The 17,231-nt window shown below is 41.9% G+C and overlaps 1 protein-coding gene across 2 annotated transcripts in view; it reads left to right on the forward strand.

Annotated features, from left to right (window-relative positions):
- Positions 1–17,231, forward strand: part of SLC45A2 (solute carrier family 45 member 2) — a 35,890-nt gene that overhangs the window by 15,022 nt on the left and 3,637 nt on the right. For both annotated transcript variants that reach the window (XM_043887841.1, XM_043887842.1), the window contains 4 exons: positions 5,971–6,296; positions 10,684–10,827; positions 11,468–11,591; positions 16,257–16,462. In XM_043887841.1, coding sequence (XP_043743776.1) covers positions 5,971–6,296; positions 10,684–10,827; positions 11,468–11,591; positions 16,257–16,462 — 800 coding nt within the window. The remainder of the gene's footprint in view (positions 1–5,970; positions 6,297–10,683; positions 10,828–11,467; positions 11,592–16,256; positions 16,463–17,231) is intronic.

Genomic DNA, 17,231 nt, shown 5'->3' on the forward strand with positions numbered 1-17,231 from the left:
GATTAAAGATCTAAATATAAGACCAGAAACTATAAAACTCCTAGAGGAGAACATAGGCAAAACACTCTCCGACATGAATCACAGCAGGATCCTCTATGACCCACCTCCCAGAATATTGGAAATAAAAGCAAAAATAAACAAATGGGATCTAATGAAACTTAAGAGCTTTTGCACAACATAGGAAACTATAAGCAAGGTGAAAAGACAGCCCTCAGAATGGGAGAAAATAATAGCAAATGAAGCAACAGACAAAGGATTAATCTCAAAAATATATAAGCAACTCCTGAAGCTCCATTCCAGAAAAATAAATGACCCAATCAAAAAATGGGCCAAAGAACTAAACAGACATTTCTCCAGAGAAGACATACAGATGGCTAAGAAACACATGAAAAGATGCTCAACATCACTCATTATCAGAGAAATGCAAATCAAAACCTCAATGAGGTACCACTACACGCCAGTCAGGATGGCTGCTATCCAGAAGTCTACAAGCAATAAACGCTGGAGAGGGTGTGGAGAAAAGGGAACCCTCTTACACAGTTGGTGGGAATGCAAACTAGTACAGCCACTATGGAGAACAGTGTGGAGATTCCTTAAAAAACTGGAAATAGAACTGCCATATGACCCAGCAATCCCACTGTTGGGCATACACACAGAGGAAACCAGATCTGAAAGAGACATGTGCACCCCAGTGTTCATCGCAGCACTGTTTATAATAGCCAGGACATGGAAGCAACGTAGATGCCCATCAGCAGACAAATGGATAAGAAAGCTGTGGTACATATACACCATGGAATATTACTCAGCCATTAAAAAGAATTCATTTGAATCCGTTCTAATGAGATGGATGAAACTGGAGCCCATTATACAGAGTGAAGTAAGCCAGAATGATAAAGAACATTACAGCATACTAACACATATATATGGAATTTAGAAAGATGGTAATGATAACCCTATATGCAAAACAGAAAAAGAGACACAGATGTACAGAACAGACTTTTGGACTCTGTGGGAGAAGGTGAGGGTGGGATGTTTTGAGAGAACAGCATGTATATTATCTATAGTGAAGCAGATCACCAGCCCAGGTGGGATGCATGAGACAAGTGCTCGGGCCTGGTGCACTGGGAAGACCCAGAGGAATCGGGTGGAGAGGGAGGTGGGAGGGGGGATCGGGATAGGGAATACATGTAACTCCATGGCCGATTCAGGTCAATGTATGACAAAACCCACTGCAATGTTGTGAAGTAATTAGCCCCCAACTAATAAAAATAAATGAAAAAAAAAAAAAACAAATTGCCAACATCCACTGGATCATTGAAAAAGCAAGAGAGTTCCAGAAAAACATCTATTTCTGCTTTATTGACTATGCCAAAGCCTTTGACTATGTGGATCACAAGAAACTGTGGAAAATTCTAAAAGAGATGGGAATACCAGACCACCTAACCGGCCTCTTGAGAAACCTGTATGCAGGTCAGGAAGCAACAGTTAGAACTGGACATGGAACATCAGACTGGTTCCAAATAGGAAAAAGAGTATGTCAAGTATATTGTTACTGCTTATTTAATTTATATGCAGAGTACATCATGAGAAACGCTGGACTGGATGAAGCACAAGCTGGAATCAAGATTGCTGGGAGAAATATCAATAATCTCAGATATGCAGATGACACCACCCTTATGGCAGAAAGTGAAGAACTAAAGAGCCTCTTGATGAAAGTGAAAGAGGAGAGTGAAAAAGTTGGCTTAAAGCTCAACATTCAGAAAACTAAGATCATGGCTTCCCGTCCCATCACTTCATGGTAAATAGATGGGGAAACAGTGGAAACAGTGGCTGACTTTATTTTTTGGGGGTCCAAAATCACTGCAGATGGTGATTGCAGCCATGAAATTAAAAGACGCTTAATTCTTGGAAGGAAAGTTATGACCAACCTAGACAGCACATTAAAAAGCAGAGACATTACTTTGCCAACAAAGGTCCATCTCGTCAAGGCTATGGTTTTTCCAGTGGTTATGTGTGAATGTGAGAGTTGGACTATAAAGAAAACTGAGTGCAGAAAAATTGATGCTTTTGAACTGTGGTGTTAGAGAAGACTCTTGAGAGTCCCTTGGACTGCAAGGAGATCCAACCAGTCCGTCCTAAAGGAGATCAGTCCTGGGTGTTCATTGGAAGGACTAATGTTGAAGCTGAAACTCCATTACTTTGGCCACCTGATGCGAAGAGCTGACTCATTTGAAAAGACCCTGATGCTGGGAAAGATTGAGGGCAGGAGGAGAAGGGGACGACAGAGGATGAGATGGTGGGATGGCATCACCGACTAGATGGACATGAGTTTGAGTAAACTCCGGGAGTTGGTGATGGACAGGGAGGCCTAGCATGCTGCGGTTAATGGGGTCACAAAGAGTCGAACACAACTGAGTGACTGAACTGAACTAAACTGAATGTGATGCTGTTAGAAGATGGAGCCTTTAGAAGGTGATTAGGTCATGAAGGCTTATGAACAGAGTTAGTGCCCTTAGAAAAGTGGCCCAAGCCAGTTCCCTTGCCACTTCTGCCAAGTGAGATTACAGTGAGAAGATGGCTTTCAATGAGGAAGTGGGTCCTCAGCAGACCACATCTGCTGGCGTCTTGATCTTGGACTCCCCAGCCTCCAGAACTGTGAGAAATAAGTGTCTGGTATTTATAAGTCATGAAGTTTATGGTATATTTGTTGTAGCAGCTGGAACAGACTAAGACAACCTGTATTGTGACAAGGCAGCATGTGATTCATGTGTGCATTAATGTTTAAGAAGTCCTGCTTTATAAAAAGATTTTTAAGAAATAAGGCCCTTCTTCTCCTTGAAACTATCTTCTGGGGAGGAAGGGATGGGGGTACTATTTCTTATTTATGTTTATATCCCCAGAAGCTAGTAGAGGTTTTCTACATAAATTTAGTATTCAAATATTTATTGAAGTACATGACATCGGTAGACATAAAACTAGACTAGGAAACCCTCCAATTGTAGCACTCAAGTGTTCAAGTCAATATCTAATATAATCCATCATTATGATTATATCCATATATTTATATTCATAAAATAAAACCAACATTCTGTTTGCATAGTGGAAGGTTTACTTCACACATCAGTTCTTTCAAATGGGCAGGGGTCTTCTGCTCTGAATTTCGTCTGCTCAGTGGAAGAATAAATTTGAAGAAAAGAGGCATACATAATAGGAGAACTTAATGGCAGTATCACAACCGTTGATCTAGTCACAAATGGTGGTTTTGAGAAAAGAATGTGTAAGTTTTGCACAGGGTTCTCAGTTGGAGCCCATTTGTCCCCCTGGGGGATATTAGACAGCATCAGGAGACATTCGTGGCTGTTGACTAGTGGAGAGGTTGTACTGGCATCGCATGGAGGCGGCCAGACATGTTGTAAAACATCCTACAATGCACAGAACAGCCTCCAGCAAAGACGTATACAGCCTCAAAATGTCAGTCGTGCTGAGACGGAGAAACCTTGGTTTAGACAGACCCTCCTATAGAGCTAGGCTTTTAGTACATTCTGTTTGGTTGACTGCTTGGCTCAGCACATGGCCTCTGACGTCCTTGGCATCTCCATGATTGAATAAAGAGCATCGTTGTCTAATGGCGATCCGTGGCATCACGTGTCCCAGGACTGCCCCCTGAACCAGCAACAATGTGACCACCTCCAGGGCTTCCCTTTCTTCCTGGAGCCTACCAGGGCACCTACCATCCAGACGGGTCACTCTATGTATCATTTATCTGTTTAAATACACGCACCTCACCGATAACTAGACTACATAGTCCTTGCTAGCAGAGAACATATATATTTATATATTTTTTCATTGCAACCCATTGGCCACTATTCCCCATAATTCTGCCTTAAAATGCTTTGTCACTCAGGGCATTGAAATTTGTTCTTGAAATTTGTGCTTGAAATTTGTTCATCTGTAAATACTCTCTATGGTAAATTGCAATTAGACAGAATGTGAGGTGACTAGAATCATCCATTCTTCCAGCATTCTGGATAAATTAGGATTCAAATTACCTGGCATTCAGATTTGTGTTCCTGGGATCAGTGTTTAGGTAAGTTTAAATGTTTAGGGTTTGCGAGAGAATTCCTTAAGCTCTGTTTTATTCCTTAATTATCTGATTTGTGAGAATATTGTCTTTTTTAGATTTAAATAAAAATTATTTATTTATGTGGCTGCACCAGATTTTAGTTGCAGCTTGAAGGATCTTCAATCTTCTTTGCAGAATGTGGGATCTTTTAGCTGCAACATGCAAACTCTTAGTTGTGGCATGTGGGTTCTAGTTACCTGACCAGGGATTGGACCCAGGCGCCCTACACTGGGAGAGTGGACTCTTAGGCACTGGACCACCAGGCAAGTCCCAGGATGTTGTCTTTACCTGGGAGATAAAATGGAGACTTCACTAACACAAGAAAAAGAAAAACAAACACAAAGCTGATCTGACTAGGTAGATAGATATTTCTCTTTGGTAAGACAGGATGGAAGGTTGATGTTTAAAGGTATTTGCAGGAGGATAAGCCCTACGCTTGCATTGTAGGTAGATGTATTTGGCATCCATCTGCTTACCTCCCTGGACATCCCCCTGCCTCATGGTATGCCCACTGCAGCCCAGCACTCTCAGATGTCACTGGTGCCGATGGCCAGGGAGACCATCTGAGGAGCACTTACTACTTCAGTACTGAGACCTGCAATAGCTTGTCTGTACCAGGAGCACTTGCTTTTAAAAACAGGAACCCAAAAGAATGAATCACTAATGGCAGAATTTCAGATGTTAGGCTGTAAGGGCAGGATCGTTTTTGAGAAATCCTTTCTCAATGTCCCTCAGATCACACTGTCTTTAAGTGTAAGCAGGTAAGCTGAGCACCAGAAAGACTTCAGATCAGGATCCTGGGACAGGATAACAAGATTTTAAAAAATTCATATTTAGTGATTTACCCGGTGGTCCAGTGGCTAAGACGCCATCCTCCCAATGCAGGAGACCTGGATGAAGGAACTAGATCCCACATGCCAGATCTAAGAGTTCAAGTGTTGCAATTAAAGAACCGCATGCCACAGTGAAGATTGAAGATCCCAGGTGCTGAAACTAAGATCTAGCACAGCCAAATAAATAAATAATTTTTTAAAAATTCATATTTAAATTTGTATTTTTTCTGTGGCTATCAACTGGTACCAAGTACCTTTAGCTTTTGTTTTCTATTTTATTTTATTGAAGTATAGTTGATTTACAATATTTCAGGTATATAGCAAAGTGATTCAGTTATACAGATGCTTTTTCAGGTTCTTTTTCATTATAGGTTATTACAAAATATTGAATATAGTTCCCTGTGCTATATAGTAGGTCCTTGTTGTTTATCTCTTTTATATGTAGTAGTGTGTATCTGTTAATCCCAAACTCCTAACTTATCCCCCCGAGTCACACCTTTAGCTTGTCATAGGGGAAAGAAGAGAGATTCCAAGGCTGTTTGATCTTTGCAAACTTGTGTCACCCTAAGAAACTCATTAACAGATCAATGACAATGCTATAATTATATTTTATTACAATCAGAAACTAGGGCTCTTAGGGCCAGGAATTTTAGTTCTTAAGCCATGTTGAGAGTGCAGTTTAGAAAATCGTGGGACTTCAGATGGTGGCAATATTTGCTAAGTGCTAACTATGTGTCTAGACATGCTAGTAACATTACTTTTTTTTTTTTAATCATCATCCCCATATTATGAATGAGGAAATTCAGGTTCACAGCAAATGTGTACTAGAGCCAGGCCTTGAACCCACACATCCAGCCCAGATGACTTAGCCTCTCCCTGTTTTACTAATCCAATTGTAACCAGGCCACCTCTGCTGTCCTCAGGGAACTTTCCCACTGAAGTAGAGGGCCTGCACATGATGGAGAGAGAAGACAGTTCTAATTAATGCTAATACAGCTCCTTCTTGCTTTGCAGGTTTGGGAGGTGCTCTTGGTTACCTTTTGGGTGCCATCGACTGGGCCCACTTGGAACTGGGAAGACTGCTGGGCACGGAATTCCAAGTCATGTTCTTCTTCTCCTCGCTGGTGCTCACTTTGTGTTTTATTATCCACCTGTGCAGTATCCCTGAAGCCCCACTTACAGATGTTGCAAAGGACATTCCCCCACAGCAAGCCCCCCAGGACCTTGCCTCATCATCAGACAAAATGTATGAGTATGGGTCTATTGAGAAAGTAAAAAATGGTTATGTAAACCAAGAGTTGGTGCTGCAGGGAGGAAAAACCAAAAATCCTGCTGAACAGGTAAAGATGCAAATTCTTTTTTACTTACTTAGGGAAAATACTCTTGTTCTTTCCTTGTGTTCATCCTTTTAAACGTTAATCCTTCTTTGTTTTGCTTGATTATTTGATGTAAAAGGTTTTGTATTCCTCAAGTTGAAATTTTGTGAATCTACTAATTGAATCTGCAAATGCCCAGTAGCTATTATCCCTTGGAATTAAAACTTTACACCTAATAGAAAAATGTGTGCATTTCCCTCTTGTCCCTCTGCCTCTGACTCTTTGCAGACCATCATAATCAGGGAAGTTGAAGCTGGCTGTAAAATGTTAGGCCGTAAGAGAAGCCTGGAATCATCCATCCTCAGGCTAGATTAGGATTATAAATTTGTTATTCCAAATAACAGCATCCCCAGTTGGGAACTGGAGGAACTAAGAGGCTATTGAGATGGAGCCTTCATTTTATTTTGATCACACAGTGAATAGAGAAAATAGGAGAATTTAGGTCTCCAGAGACCTGCTGAGACCTTGGGGCTCCAGACTGCCTGTGGGAAAACATTTATACTCCCTGCTGGTATCGGGTAGGACGGAGCTCCCTTGCTGGGTGGTTCTGCAAGGCAGCAGCATGGGATTCATGGAATAGCCACACAATGGAAGCCCTTTGATCATTAGATGTGTGTGTTTTTGAAGATTTATTTAAGACATAATTTATCAGATAGAACACACATATATATACAAAATGAATGTTTTTTCCCATTCCCTGAGAGAAGAGAGGATTGAAAATTTGCCATAAAGGATACTTACAGATAAACAATTGTTTAACCATTAAATTCCAAAAAGACAGCATTCTTATCATGCCCTGAGTGACCAAGCATTTTAAGGTGGAATTAAAGGAAACAGTGGCCAATGGGTTGCAATGAAAAACACATATATTCTCTGCCCACAAAGAATATATAGTCTAATTATGGGTGATTTGCATATGTTTAAACAGATCAAAGGCACATAGGGTGACCTATTTGGATGGTAAATGCCCTGGTAGGCTCCAGGAAGAAGGGGAAGCCCTGGAGGTGGTCACATTGTTGCAGGTTCAGAGGGCAGTTCTAGGAAAAGTGGTGTGACTAGATCACTTCACCATTAGATAACGATGCTCTTTATTCAATCATAAAGATGCCAAGGATGTCAGAGGTCGTTTGCAGAACCAAGTGTTCGACCGAGAGGAATTTTCCATAGTGGAGATTGTGGGAAAAGCTATGCAGACACAGAGAAAAAAACAGAAAGGATATACATCCAAAATGCTCATTGAAATTATTGTCTTTGTGTGATAGGCTAACAGGTGGTCTTCATTTTCTTTTCTAAACCCTTCAGTGTATTCAACATTTGTGTAATAGACAAGTATTACTTTGAAAATAAAGAAGAAATAATGTCAGGGTTAAAGGAATAAAACCAGACATAGTTTACTTAAGATAAGTAGATATGATAGATTATGCCTGCCTCTTTGCCCTCTTTTCATTGACTGGCCCTCAAAGAGTCACCCAACAGAGGCTGTCTCAGTCTGCCCCGAGGCTGTTGTGATGACTGAATGAAATCAAGTGTGTGGAAGTCTTTTGAAAAGCATATAAAACCCTCTACACCATTAGGAGAAGAAATGCATCAAATACAATTAACTTGTATCAGCATACGCCACATGCACAACACTGTAGGCTCTAAATGCTTCTATTATGTGACAAAAAGATAAAAGAGAAACTACATAGGAAAAAAAAAACAGTAATGTATCTTAGGCTCAAAATCAAGCACCTGACTGCTATTCCAATAGTGCATCTGGGGAGCTTCCAGCTGAGCAGTGGGCATCTCCACAGTGTCAGGTCCTACCTATCCTTGTTTGTCAAAGTCTTTACTTTCCAAAATGAGGGTGGCTGTGCAATTTGAGAACTGGGATTTTTTTTTTTTTTAATGGCAAGAAGCCTGAATTATTTCATTGTTGAAACTGGATACCATAAAAATCTCTATTTCCTCCCCACCATTAGTTGCTCGCTTCAACATTTAGTCTCCTTCTGAGGGTACTTTTGTGCAGTTCTGTCTCCCCCTCATGGCTCTGTTCATTTTTCATTTATAAATCCATCATGAACATAAATAAATAAATAAATCCATCATGACCCAATCTCCAGTTGACAAATGCATGCAGTAAAACAACTCCCAACAGCTCAAAATCATTGCAAGGATTTTACTGAGGGAACTGATGAGTCACTGAACAAGATGCTAGCTGAATTTTCATTCTGAGTTAAAATATCCAGAAGGACTTTGAATATTTATATTCACAGCTTTTACAGAAAAGCATAATTTTGAAGCTTTTATTTATTTGGGGGAGAAAGAAAAAAATTGGGTTAACAATGAAAGCAGGCTGAAATTATATATAAGGCCAAAGCATAAATGAATATTTGAAAGAGGCTGAATACTTGTTGGTCAGATTCACTTTTTAAATTTTTGAATTTTTGGAAAGAAGGGGAAGAAATTAAAGATGAATCACTTGGTCTGAGATGTGAAAATCAGGCAGTTATTCCTCAGTCTATACCGTTAATTGTTTCTTCCTGTAGTCAAGGGAAAAAGTAATAGTTCTGCGTTGGATTTCTGCTATGGTCACCATTTATTTAGACAAATACCATGTTCTACATGCAGAAGATATTTTTTTCCTTACTCCATAGTAATGTCTATGTATTTTTTTTTTTTTTAATACTGAGTAAGTATAAAAGTCAGTGTAGTCATGGTCATTAGGTTAAATACTATAAAATCCACGAAATAAAAAATCAACCTGTACAGCAACCCTACAATGAGTGAATATAATTTTCTGCATCAAAGAAGTAAAAAAGAAGTAAAAGAAGTTAAAAAAGAAGTAAAGAAGTAAAAAAAAATCATAGTAGATTAAGAGTTATAAAACAATTTTCTCATAGTTAAAATGGAAAAGTCTCACGAGACTATCTTGTAAATACACTAGCTAAGATCCAATTTTATTATGTCAAGATTCAGAACAAATAGAAATCAGACAGAAAGAGAGACCCATCACCCTACCATGGTCAATGTTTACTGTCTTGGTGTCTTCAGGGCAGCTGATTTCTTAATATTCCCAAGATATTTTTCTTCTCTCATACGACAAACTGTTAAAGCCTGTTTCTTTTGCCTCAAAACAATTGTGTCAATAGTTCAATTTTTTTCATCCTCTCAAAGCTACTGGCACCAATAAATTATAGCCTCTGGTTTTAACATAATTTAAGTCTAGGTTAAAGAATGTATTCATTTTACATGTGTGTATTTTTGTGTGTATGTGTATGTTCTACAATGTTCTCACCTCTGACTAGACTTAGGGCTCATTTACACATATTGACTGACGGCAGGATCCAAAGAAATAAACCAGGAGGAGGTACCTGACCCAGAGCAGGGAGCTGATTGGCTCGATGTAGTAATTTTCTACTCCAACATAACAAACTACCATGGGTTTAGCAGCTTCAAGCCACATCCATTTATTATCTCAGAGTTCTGTAGGTCAGAAGTCTGGGTGGGCTCAGTCAAGTGCTCTGCTCAGGGTCTCACAAGGCTGAAATCAAGGTGTTGGTGTAGCTGCCTTCTCATCTGGAGGTTTGAATGGGGAAGAATCAGCTTTGAACTCATGCAGGTAGAATCCAGCTTCTTGTGGTTGTCGAGGCCCTTGTTTTCTTGCTAATTGATAGCCAGGGGTCAGTCATTTCCTGGAGGTCACACTCGAGTTCTTCCCTGTGGCCTGCTTCACCTTCAAACCCCAGCAATTCTTGTGCTTTGAGACTTTCTGGCTTCCCCTTCTGCTCCCAGCCAGAGAAAAATCTATGCTTTTTAAAGGGTTGATGTGATTTCATTAGGGTCACCCAGATAATCTCCCTGTTCAATAATTGAAGCCAACTGATTAGTAACCTTAGTTACTTCTGCAAAATCCTTTTGCCATAGAATAGAACAGAATCATGAAGAGAGAGAGTATAGAGGACATCTTGGAATTTGGATGACCAGATTTTAAGAATCAAGAGATCAAAGAATTATAACCATCTAGGGACTACTTAAATCCATGAGCTTCATCCTTGTACAGTGGTTCTGTCATTCAAAGATAGGAAGTTTGAAGGCTCTTACATCTTGGCTCAAAGCAAGTCTATTTCTAGCCCCTTCGCCCTTATGTCCTCAAAGCCCTGATGTTGGCCTAAAACTGTGAAGTATCTGCAAGTACATAACAGAACACCTCCTGTGAGAACACTCCATGGAAACCATGGTGCTGCGTCCAGATGGTGTGTGACCTTGTGTGATAGACTACTAGCAGATATGTAATATGGCTGCATGCTGGCTCCCACAGTGAGCTGTGTGTCTACACTGAATGTCACACCTGTTTGGTATTTTATTCCAGACTCAGAGGACTATGACCTTGAGGTCACTGTTGAGGGCCTTGAGGAGCATGCCCGCTCATTACCGCTGCCTTTGCATCAGCCACCTCATTGGATGGACTGCCTTCCTATCCAACATGCTCTTCTTCACAGACTTCATGGGCCAGGTAACACATGTCTGCACCCGCTCTTTGTCTCACATACCAATTGCTCGATCAGCAGCCGTGGAGCTTCTGAGTGCCTCTAGGATGGGCACAGTGAGAGCCGCAGAGAGAGTACCTTCAGGGAGCTGGCTTATAGACAAGTTCCAGAGGGACGTTTCTACACCCTGCACAGTTAGAGGACACTATGGGACCAGTACTCACTCAAATACAACAAATAAGGAAAATTTGAGGTGAGCTGTAGTGGTCACAGCAGGCTTAATAAAAGAGGGGCCGTGTGATTTGGGTCTTGAAGGCTGAATAGGAATTGGAGAGGGAGGGGACAGGGAGGAAACATTCCAATTGGAGATAGGACTGGCATGTGTGGAGATGAGTCTGAAGCCTGTTGGCTGTACCAGAATAGGGGTGACAAGGTTGCCAAGTCAGGTGGAATCAGATGTTAGACAGAAGGAGGGATGTTCAACATTTGAAGCATGTTGTTTAGATTGGATGCAATAGTCATTAAGTCCTCCTGAGGGTCCTTGAGTGGAGGCGTGAAAGGATGAAAGGGTGACGCAGTCATGGGGGAAGAGAGACACAGAGAACATGAGAAGGGATCCTTACCAACCCACACTGGGAATTCAGCGGCCTCAAATCTCTCTTGCAGATCGTGTACCACGGGGATCCCTATGGTACCCACAACTCCACAGAGTTCCTCATCTACCAAAGAGGGGTCGAGGTTGGATGCTGGGGCTTGTGCATCAACTCTATGTTCTCCTCGCTTTATTCTTGTAAGTAAGCCTCCTCCTTTTGAAGGTGTCTTTCTAAGGGCTCTGGTCTAGCAGAATGTTGGATTTTATTTTTGGTAAATATATGGAGATCAGGAAAAACCTTGTCCCTTAGAAGAGACCACATCAAGTAGCCTTTTCCTAGTGAATCCTGGGGGCCATTCTCCACAGCAGTTACTTTGTACTTGGAATCAGGGGGGCTCCTGATCAAGATACTTTGGGAAATAAGAGGAAATCTTGGAAACACCATGGTAAAATATTGGATGCATGAGGGATCATCACAGCCAAGATGGTTGATTAAAAGCAGGTCTGGGTTCTGCTGCAGTGAGATCACCATGGGGTTTCATAGGTACACTTATCAATCTTGACAGAAAATAGGAGGGATGGTTAATATGATAGGTCACAAAAGTAATATAAAATAACTTCAGCTCCGATCGGTAGGGTGGTATGTTATAGGAGCCCTGTTCCAGATTGAGAAGGACAGCTTTTCTTCTCAGGCATCAGCTTTCCATGGGGTCTATTAATTTCACCCCCCAACCCCAACCTTGGCTAAATTTATCTATGGGGACACTGTATTCAAAGGGATTTCTGGGTTTGGGTTTGAAGTGAAGTGAAGAGAAGTCGCTCAGTCGTGTCCGACTCTTTGCAACCCCATGGACTGTAGCCTACCAGGATCCTCAGTCCATGGGATTTTCCAGGCAAGAATACTGGAGTGGGTAGCCATTTCCTTCTCCAGAGGATCTTCCCGACCCAGGGATTGAACCCGGGTTTCCTGCATTGTAGGCAGACGCTTTACCGTCTGAGCTACCATTTCAAAGGGATTTCTGGGATAGGGTTTAACTATGTCCAAGTGGATGTCCTCTAACTTTAGGGCGTCACACAGGCTCATTTTGTGCTTGCTAATTTGTATGGAAATCTCTAAGTGAGATTGAGTTAAATGAAAACTCAGACCTGTAAAATGTATGCAGGTCCCTCATTTGGAGTGGAAATTTGGAAGCATGTTCAGTATTGTGGGAAAAATAGCTGATCCCCAGGGCAGAGGTCCAGGCTTTGGACAGGCCCAGGGGACAGCAGAGTTATGGCCCAGGTGGGAGAGGGGGAGGCAATGGAGAACAATCCCTGGTACCATTCCCAGGGACATCATTCTGCCACTGAAGTGTACTTCTTGTTGGAGAGGAAAGTAAATGTATAGTGTCCCCTAGCCTGGCATTTAACCTTTTACCCAGCCATAACATAGCTGAAAACCTGTTTTGAGATCAAGAAAATCTCTTTAAAGTATAGCACAACTGGGGAAAGGAGACCTAATATCATCATATCCATGAACCCCATAATCATAAAACCATAAAATTCATTATTTTAAAATTTATGGTAATGAAATACTGGTAGCTTGAAGCTTACATTTCCTTAGCAAAACCCTTTTTTCCCCTTGTTGTTTAGTTGCTGAGCTATGTCTGACTCTGCAACTCCTTGGAGTGCAGCCAGGTTCCTCTGCCCATGGGATTTGCCAGGCCAAGAAAACTGGAGTGGGTTGCCATTTCCTTCTCCAGGGGATCTTCCCAACCCAGTGATTGAACCTGCATCTCCTGCATTGTCAGGCAGGTTCTTTACCACTGGTCCACTAGGGAATGCCTTTACCCACCTTGGGCTTCCCAGATGGTGCTAATGGTAACAAACTCGCCTGCAAGTGCAGGAGAAGTAAGAGACACAGGTTTGATCCTTGGGTCAAGAGTGTACAAATTAAGAAGAAGAAGAAAAAAAAAAAACTTGCAGGAGGACAATTTCAAATACCTAGAACCAGGGAGCATTAGACTGAAAGGATTTAATAACTTATCTATCTCATTCTGTGCTTTCAAGAAGTGGGGCAACTAGTTACTACCATCCTCATTCTTTGAAGAGGAAAATATTTTTCTAAAAGTTGTTAGCCTTTTAATTTTATGTCAATTTTAACTTGTTTTCCTCAAAGAATCCCTCCCAGGGACCCTTCCATTAGCTAGGTTGAGTTCCTACATGAATTTCATGGCTCTTGAAAATTCAAGAGCATGTTATTTTTTAGGACCTTTCTACTTAAAATCTCTCTGTACAAGAATTCCTCCTATTTTAATAGTTTTTGAAAGTTATATTAGTGTATAAACCTGTGATTTTCCTAAGATGGCGAGTTAGAACTAAAATGTTTTTATAAAATACCAACCAGCCCTGCCTAAAGATCTTCAGGGGCTCCAATAAGATAGAGTGAAGGTCCTGACCTTGGTGCTCCAGGACTCACAGTCTGGCCTGGCTCATCCTTGGACCTCAGTCACTCCCAAGCAGGAACTCCCCCAATGACTCACTTCCCAGATGGTCTCATGTCTCTGTATTTGTTTTTGGTTTCTTCTGCCTGAGCTGCTGTTCCTCCCTCCCTACCCAGACCCAACTCCAGTATGCCCCTGCTTGTGCCTAAGTCTTTCCCTCTGCACTCCAACCCACTCTGGGCAGAATAAATCATTTGCCACAATTCCAGAGTACACTGGATAACCGTGTATTTTGGACTCATCACATAACACCAGGTTGACGACCCAGAATTTCTATCCAGACGGACTTTGGTAGGGCAATCTGGCTGCTGGGGTAAGAGATGGGGGATGGTGATAAAGGACTGTTTTCAAGCTCCTTAGGTACACTTAGATCAATGAGTATAGCCACGCTGAGTACTGAAATATAGCCAGTTGTTCATAGCATAGACTACTATTCAAAGCTGGGGCCTAAACCAGTCATTTCTCTCCAACCCTAAGGAGAGGCATAATGTTATTTAGTATCAGACACAGCAGAGGGCAAGCCAACTTGGCCCTGACAGTAACTGATTTCTCTTCATAAATAAAGCATTTTGCTTTCTTCCTGGTTGGCCCATCTACTTGGTGAGAGCATTTACCTAATGAATACTGATCGTATCTTTCAGGTACTAAGACAACTTATATTCCAATTTCTGCATAAATGTAATCATTAAGCAAACTAGATTTATACTGCTTTTATTCTCAGCCTTGACAACACCCCTCCAAGCATGGCATGAATTTAACAGAGGAAACAATGTTGTTCCTTTAACATTTTTGGAATTCCAAATTGATACCAATGTAATACCTAATGGATACAAATTTAATTCGCCTGCAATGCAGGAGACCCTGGTTCAATTCCTGGGTCAGGAAAATTTACTGGAGAAGGGATGGCCTACCACTCCAGTATCCTTAGGTGGCCCTTGTGGCTCAGCTGGTAAAGAATCCACTTGCAATGAGGGAGACCTGGGCTCAATTCCTGGGTGGGGAAAATCCCCTGGAGAAAGGAAACGCCACCTACTCTGATATTCTGGCCTGGAGAATTCCATGGACTGTAAAGTCCATGGGGTAGCAAAGAGTCAGACATGACTGAGCAACTTTCTCTTTACAAATTTAATGCATAATTAAGATAACAATAATACAAATGGAATACAGTGAGGTTTCTTGTCTGTGCAATGTAAATCCAGTAATTATTTGAATAGATATGGGAAATTTCACTCTTAAGTAGGCACATTTTCTAGTTTCTATCCTTTATCTATCTCCTGGGTTCATTTGTTCTAGCAGCATGGGGCAGAGGAAAGATAAGAAAATTATGGATTAAAATAAATGATTAAAAAAGGAAGATAAAACATTCCTAAGGATTTTCCCTACTGTGGTGGAAAATATAGGAAAATAGTTTAAAGCAAAATTTTCAATTTTAAAGAATGAGCTCTACCATGAGTCTTTTATGAGCAAGCCAAGTTTACCTGCTTCGAGGAGACCCCAGTGAAAAGTCAACCATATTCAGCGAAGTCTGTGTTTTTGGAATTATGATAGATAGCCAATGTTAACTTGACGTCTTCTGTATGCTTGGCATTCAGCTGGGGGATTTCACAGCTATCTTATTTCATTGGATCCTAGTAACAACTGCCAGCAAGGATTTTACTAGTTCCATTATTCTGATCAAGAAGCTGAGGTTTTGGAGAAGTTGTAGAACTTGTCCAGAGTGTGAGGGTGCCAGCGATGGGGAGGTGCCTGACACAGAGATGTCCCCTGACCGGACTGGGAAGGGCTGGCACATCAGGGCCAGTGTCTGTAGGCGATGCACCTTCTTTACCTCCTTCTCAGGTTGCGAAGACAGCATTCGGTGGGGGCAGGGGGGGGCGGGGTGTGCGGAAAAACCAAATGACTCAGCTTATTCCATAAACTCTGGTTATGTTCAATTCCTCCAACCTGACTTTGGGTCAAGATAGACCTGGATTGTCATTTTGGTCCTGCTGGGATAGATCCCTATGAATTAGAAAGACCTGCACTTTTCTTGCATGTCCTGCCACCCCAGAGTCCCATAATTGTGGGCTTTTCAATCATCTCTTCTGCATCTTGTTGCTATATACAGCTGCCCACTACATAGTACCTGGTCCTTCCCTGCAGAAAAGAAAATCAACCCAGGAAGGCAATCACCAACTCTCCTTTATGCAAAGGATTCAAAACTGATTCCCAAAACTGGCTGTTTTTAAGCACAGATAAGGAGGTTCTTTTGTTCCTGACTCAATATCAAAGTAAAGAGTTAAAAAAACAAAAGTGAATCTTCAAAAGCAAAGGTTGTCTGAAATTATGAGATGGTGTGAGGCACTGCCAGCTATAATTTCTCCCTCTCTTCTCCCCACAGACTTTCAGAAAGCTTTGGTTCCCTGCATTGGATTAAAGGGTCTTTACTTTATGGGGTATTTGCTGTTTGGCCTGGGGACAGGATTCATCGGGCTCTTCCCGAATGTCTACTCCACCCTGGTCATGTGCACCTTGTTTGGAGTGATGTCCAGCACCCTGTACACGGTACCCTTTAACCTCATCGCTGTGTATCACCACGAGGAGCAGGTGCGTGGTCGAACCTCAGTGCTGAGTGACGTCTGAGCCACTTGAAGGTGGGGGGACTTGGGAAAGTGTAGAGCAGAGCTGGAAAATAGGGGTTCTTGAAACTGCAGCACTAAAATGTCCAGCCAGATGCTACGAAGGCCTGGCCAAGGCATGACCATGTTCCCAGCCCACCCCCTCCTCCTTACTCTGAAGCCCAGTGCACTTGGGAGCAGTTGGACAGGCTCCGTTACTCCCATTTGTCAGATTGGAAAAGGGAGGGTTGGTAATGCTGAGAAGCCAGCCCACAGTCACAAAGAGACAAAGCGGGGGAAACTCTGGGCTCATGGCACCATGCACCTGCAGCCATTTCTGCGTGCCACAGCAAGGGCCCCGGCCCTCAACCGCTACAGAGGTCCAGTGCCATTTCTGGGAGTTACTGGTTGAGCAATATTTTCCTTGGAAATGGGGTTTTAGTAAGTCATGCCCTGTGTGCAGGGACGAAAGCTGGTGGTAGATGGTTAACTCTCTAGCTGCCTCAAGGGAGGCCTGCCCCATCTCCATTTCCATCTGGGCATCCAAGCCAGAGGGCAAGACTCCACGTGGCCCTAAAAAAGCATTAGGTTGGGGATTTCTGCTCTAAAATGACCACCTTTTCTTATCAAAATATGCAACTTTCCCCCTGAAAATAGGCTTACATTTCCTCAACTGTAAAAGCTAAAGAGAACTATTAGCTTAATCCATCCCAGCAGGAAACTGCAAAAATGCTGAACACATGTCCATGTGACTAGAA

The sequence above is a fragment of the Cervus elaphus genome, chromosome 25 (genome assembly GCF_910594005.1).
Source record: "Cervus elaphus chromosome 25, mCerEla1.1, whole genome shotgun sequence".
NCBI lineage: Eukaryota > Metazoa > Chordata > Mammalia > Artiodactyla > Cervidae > Cervus > Cervus elaphus.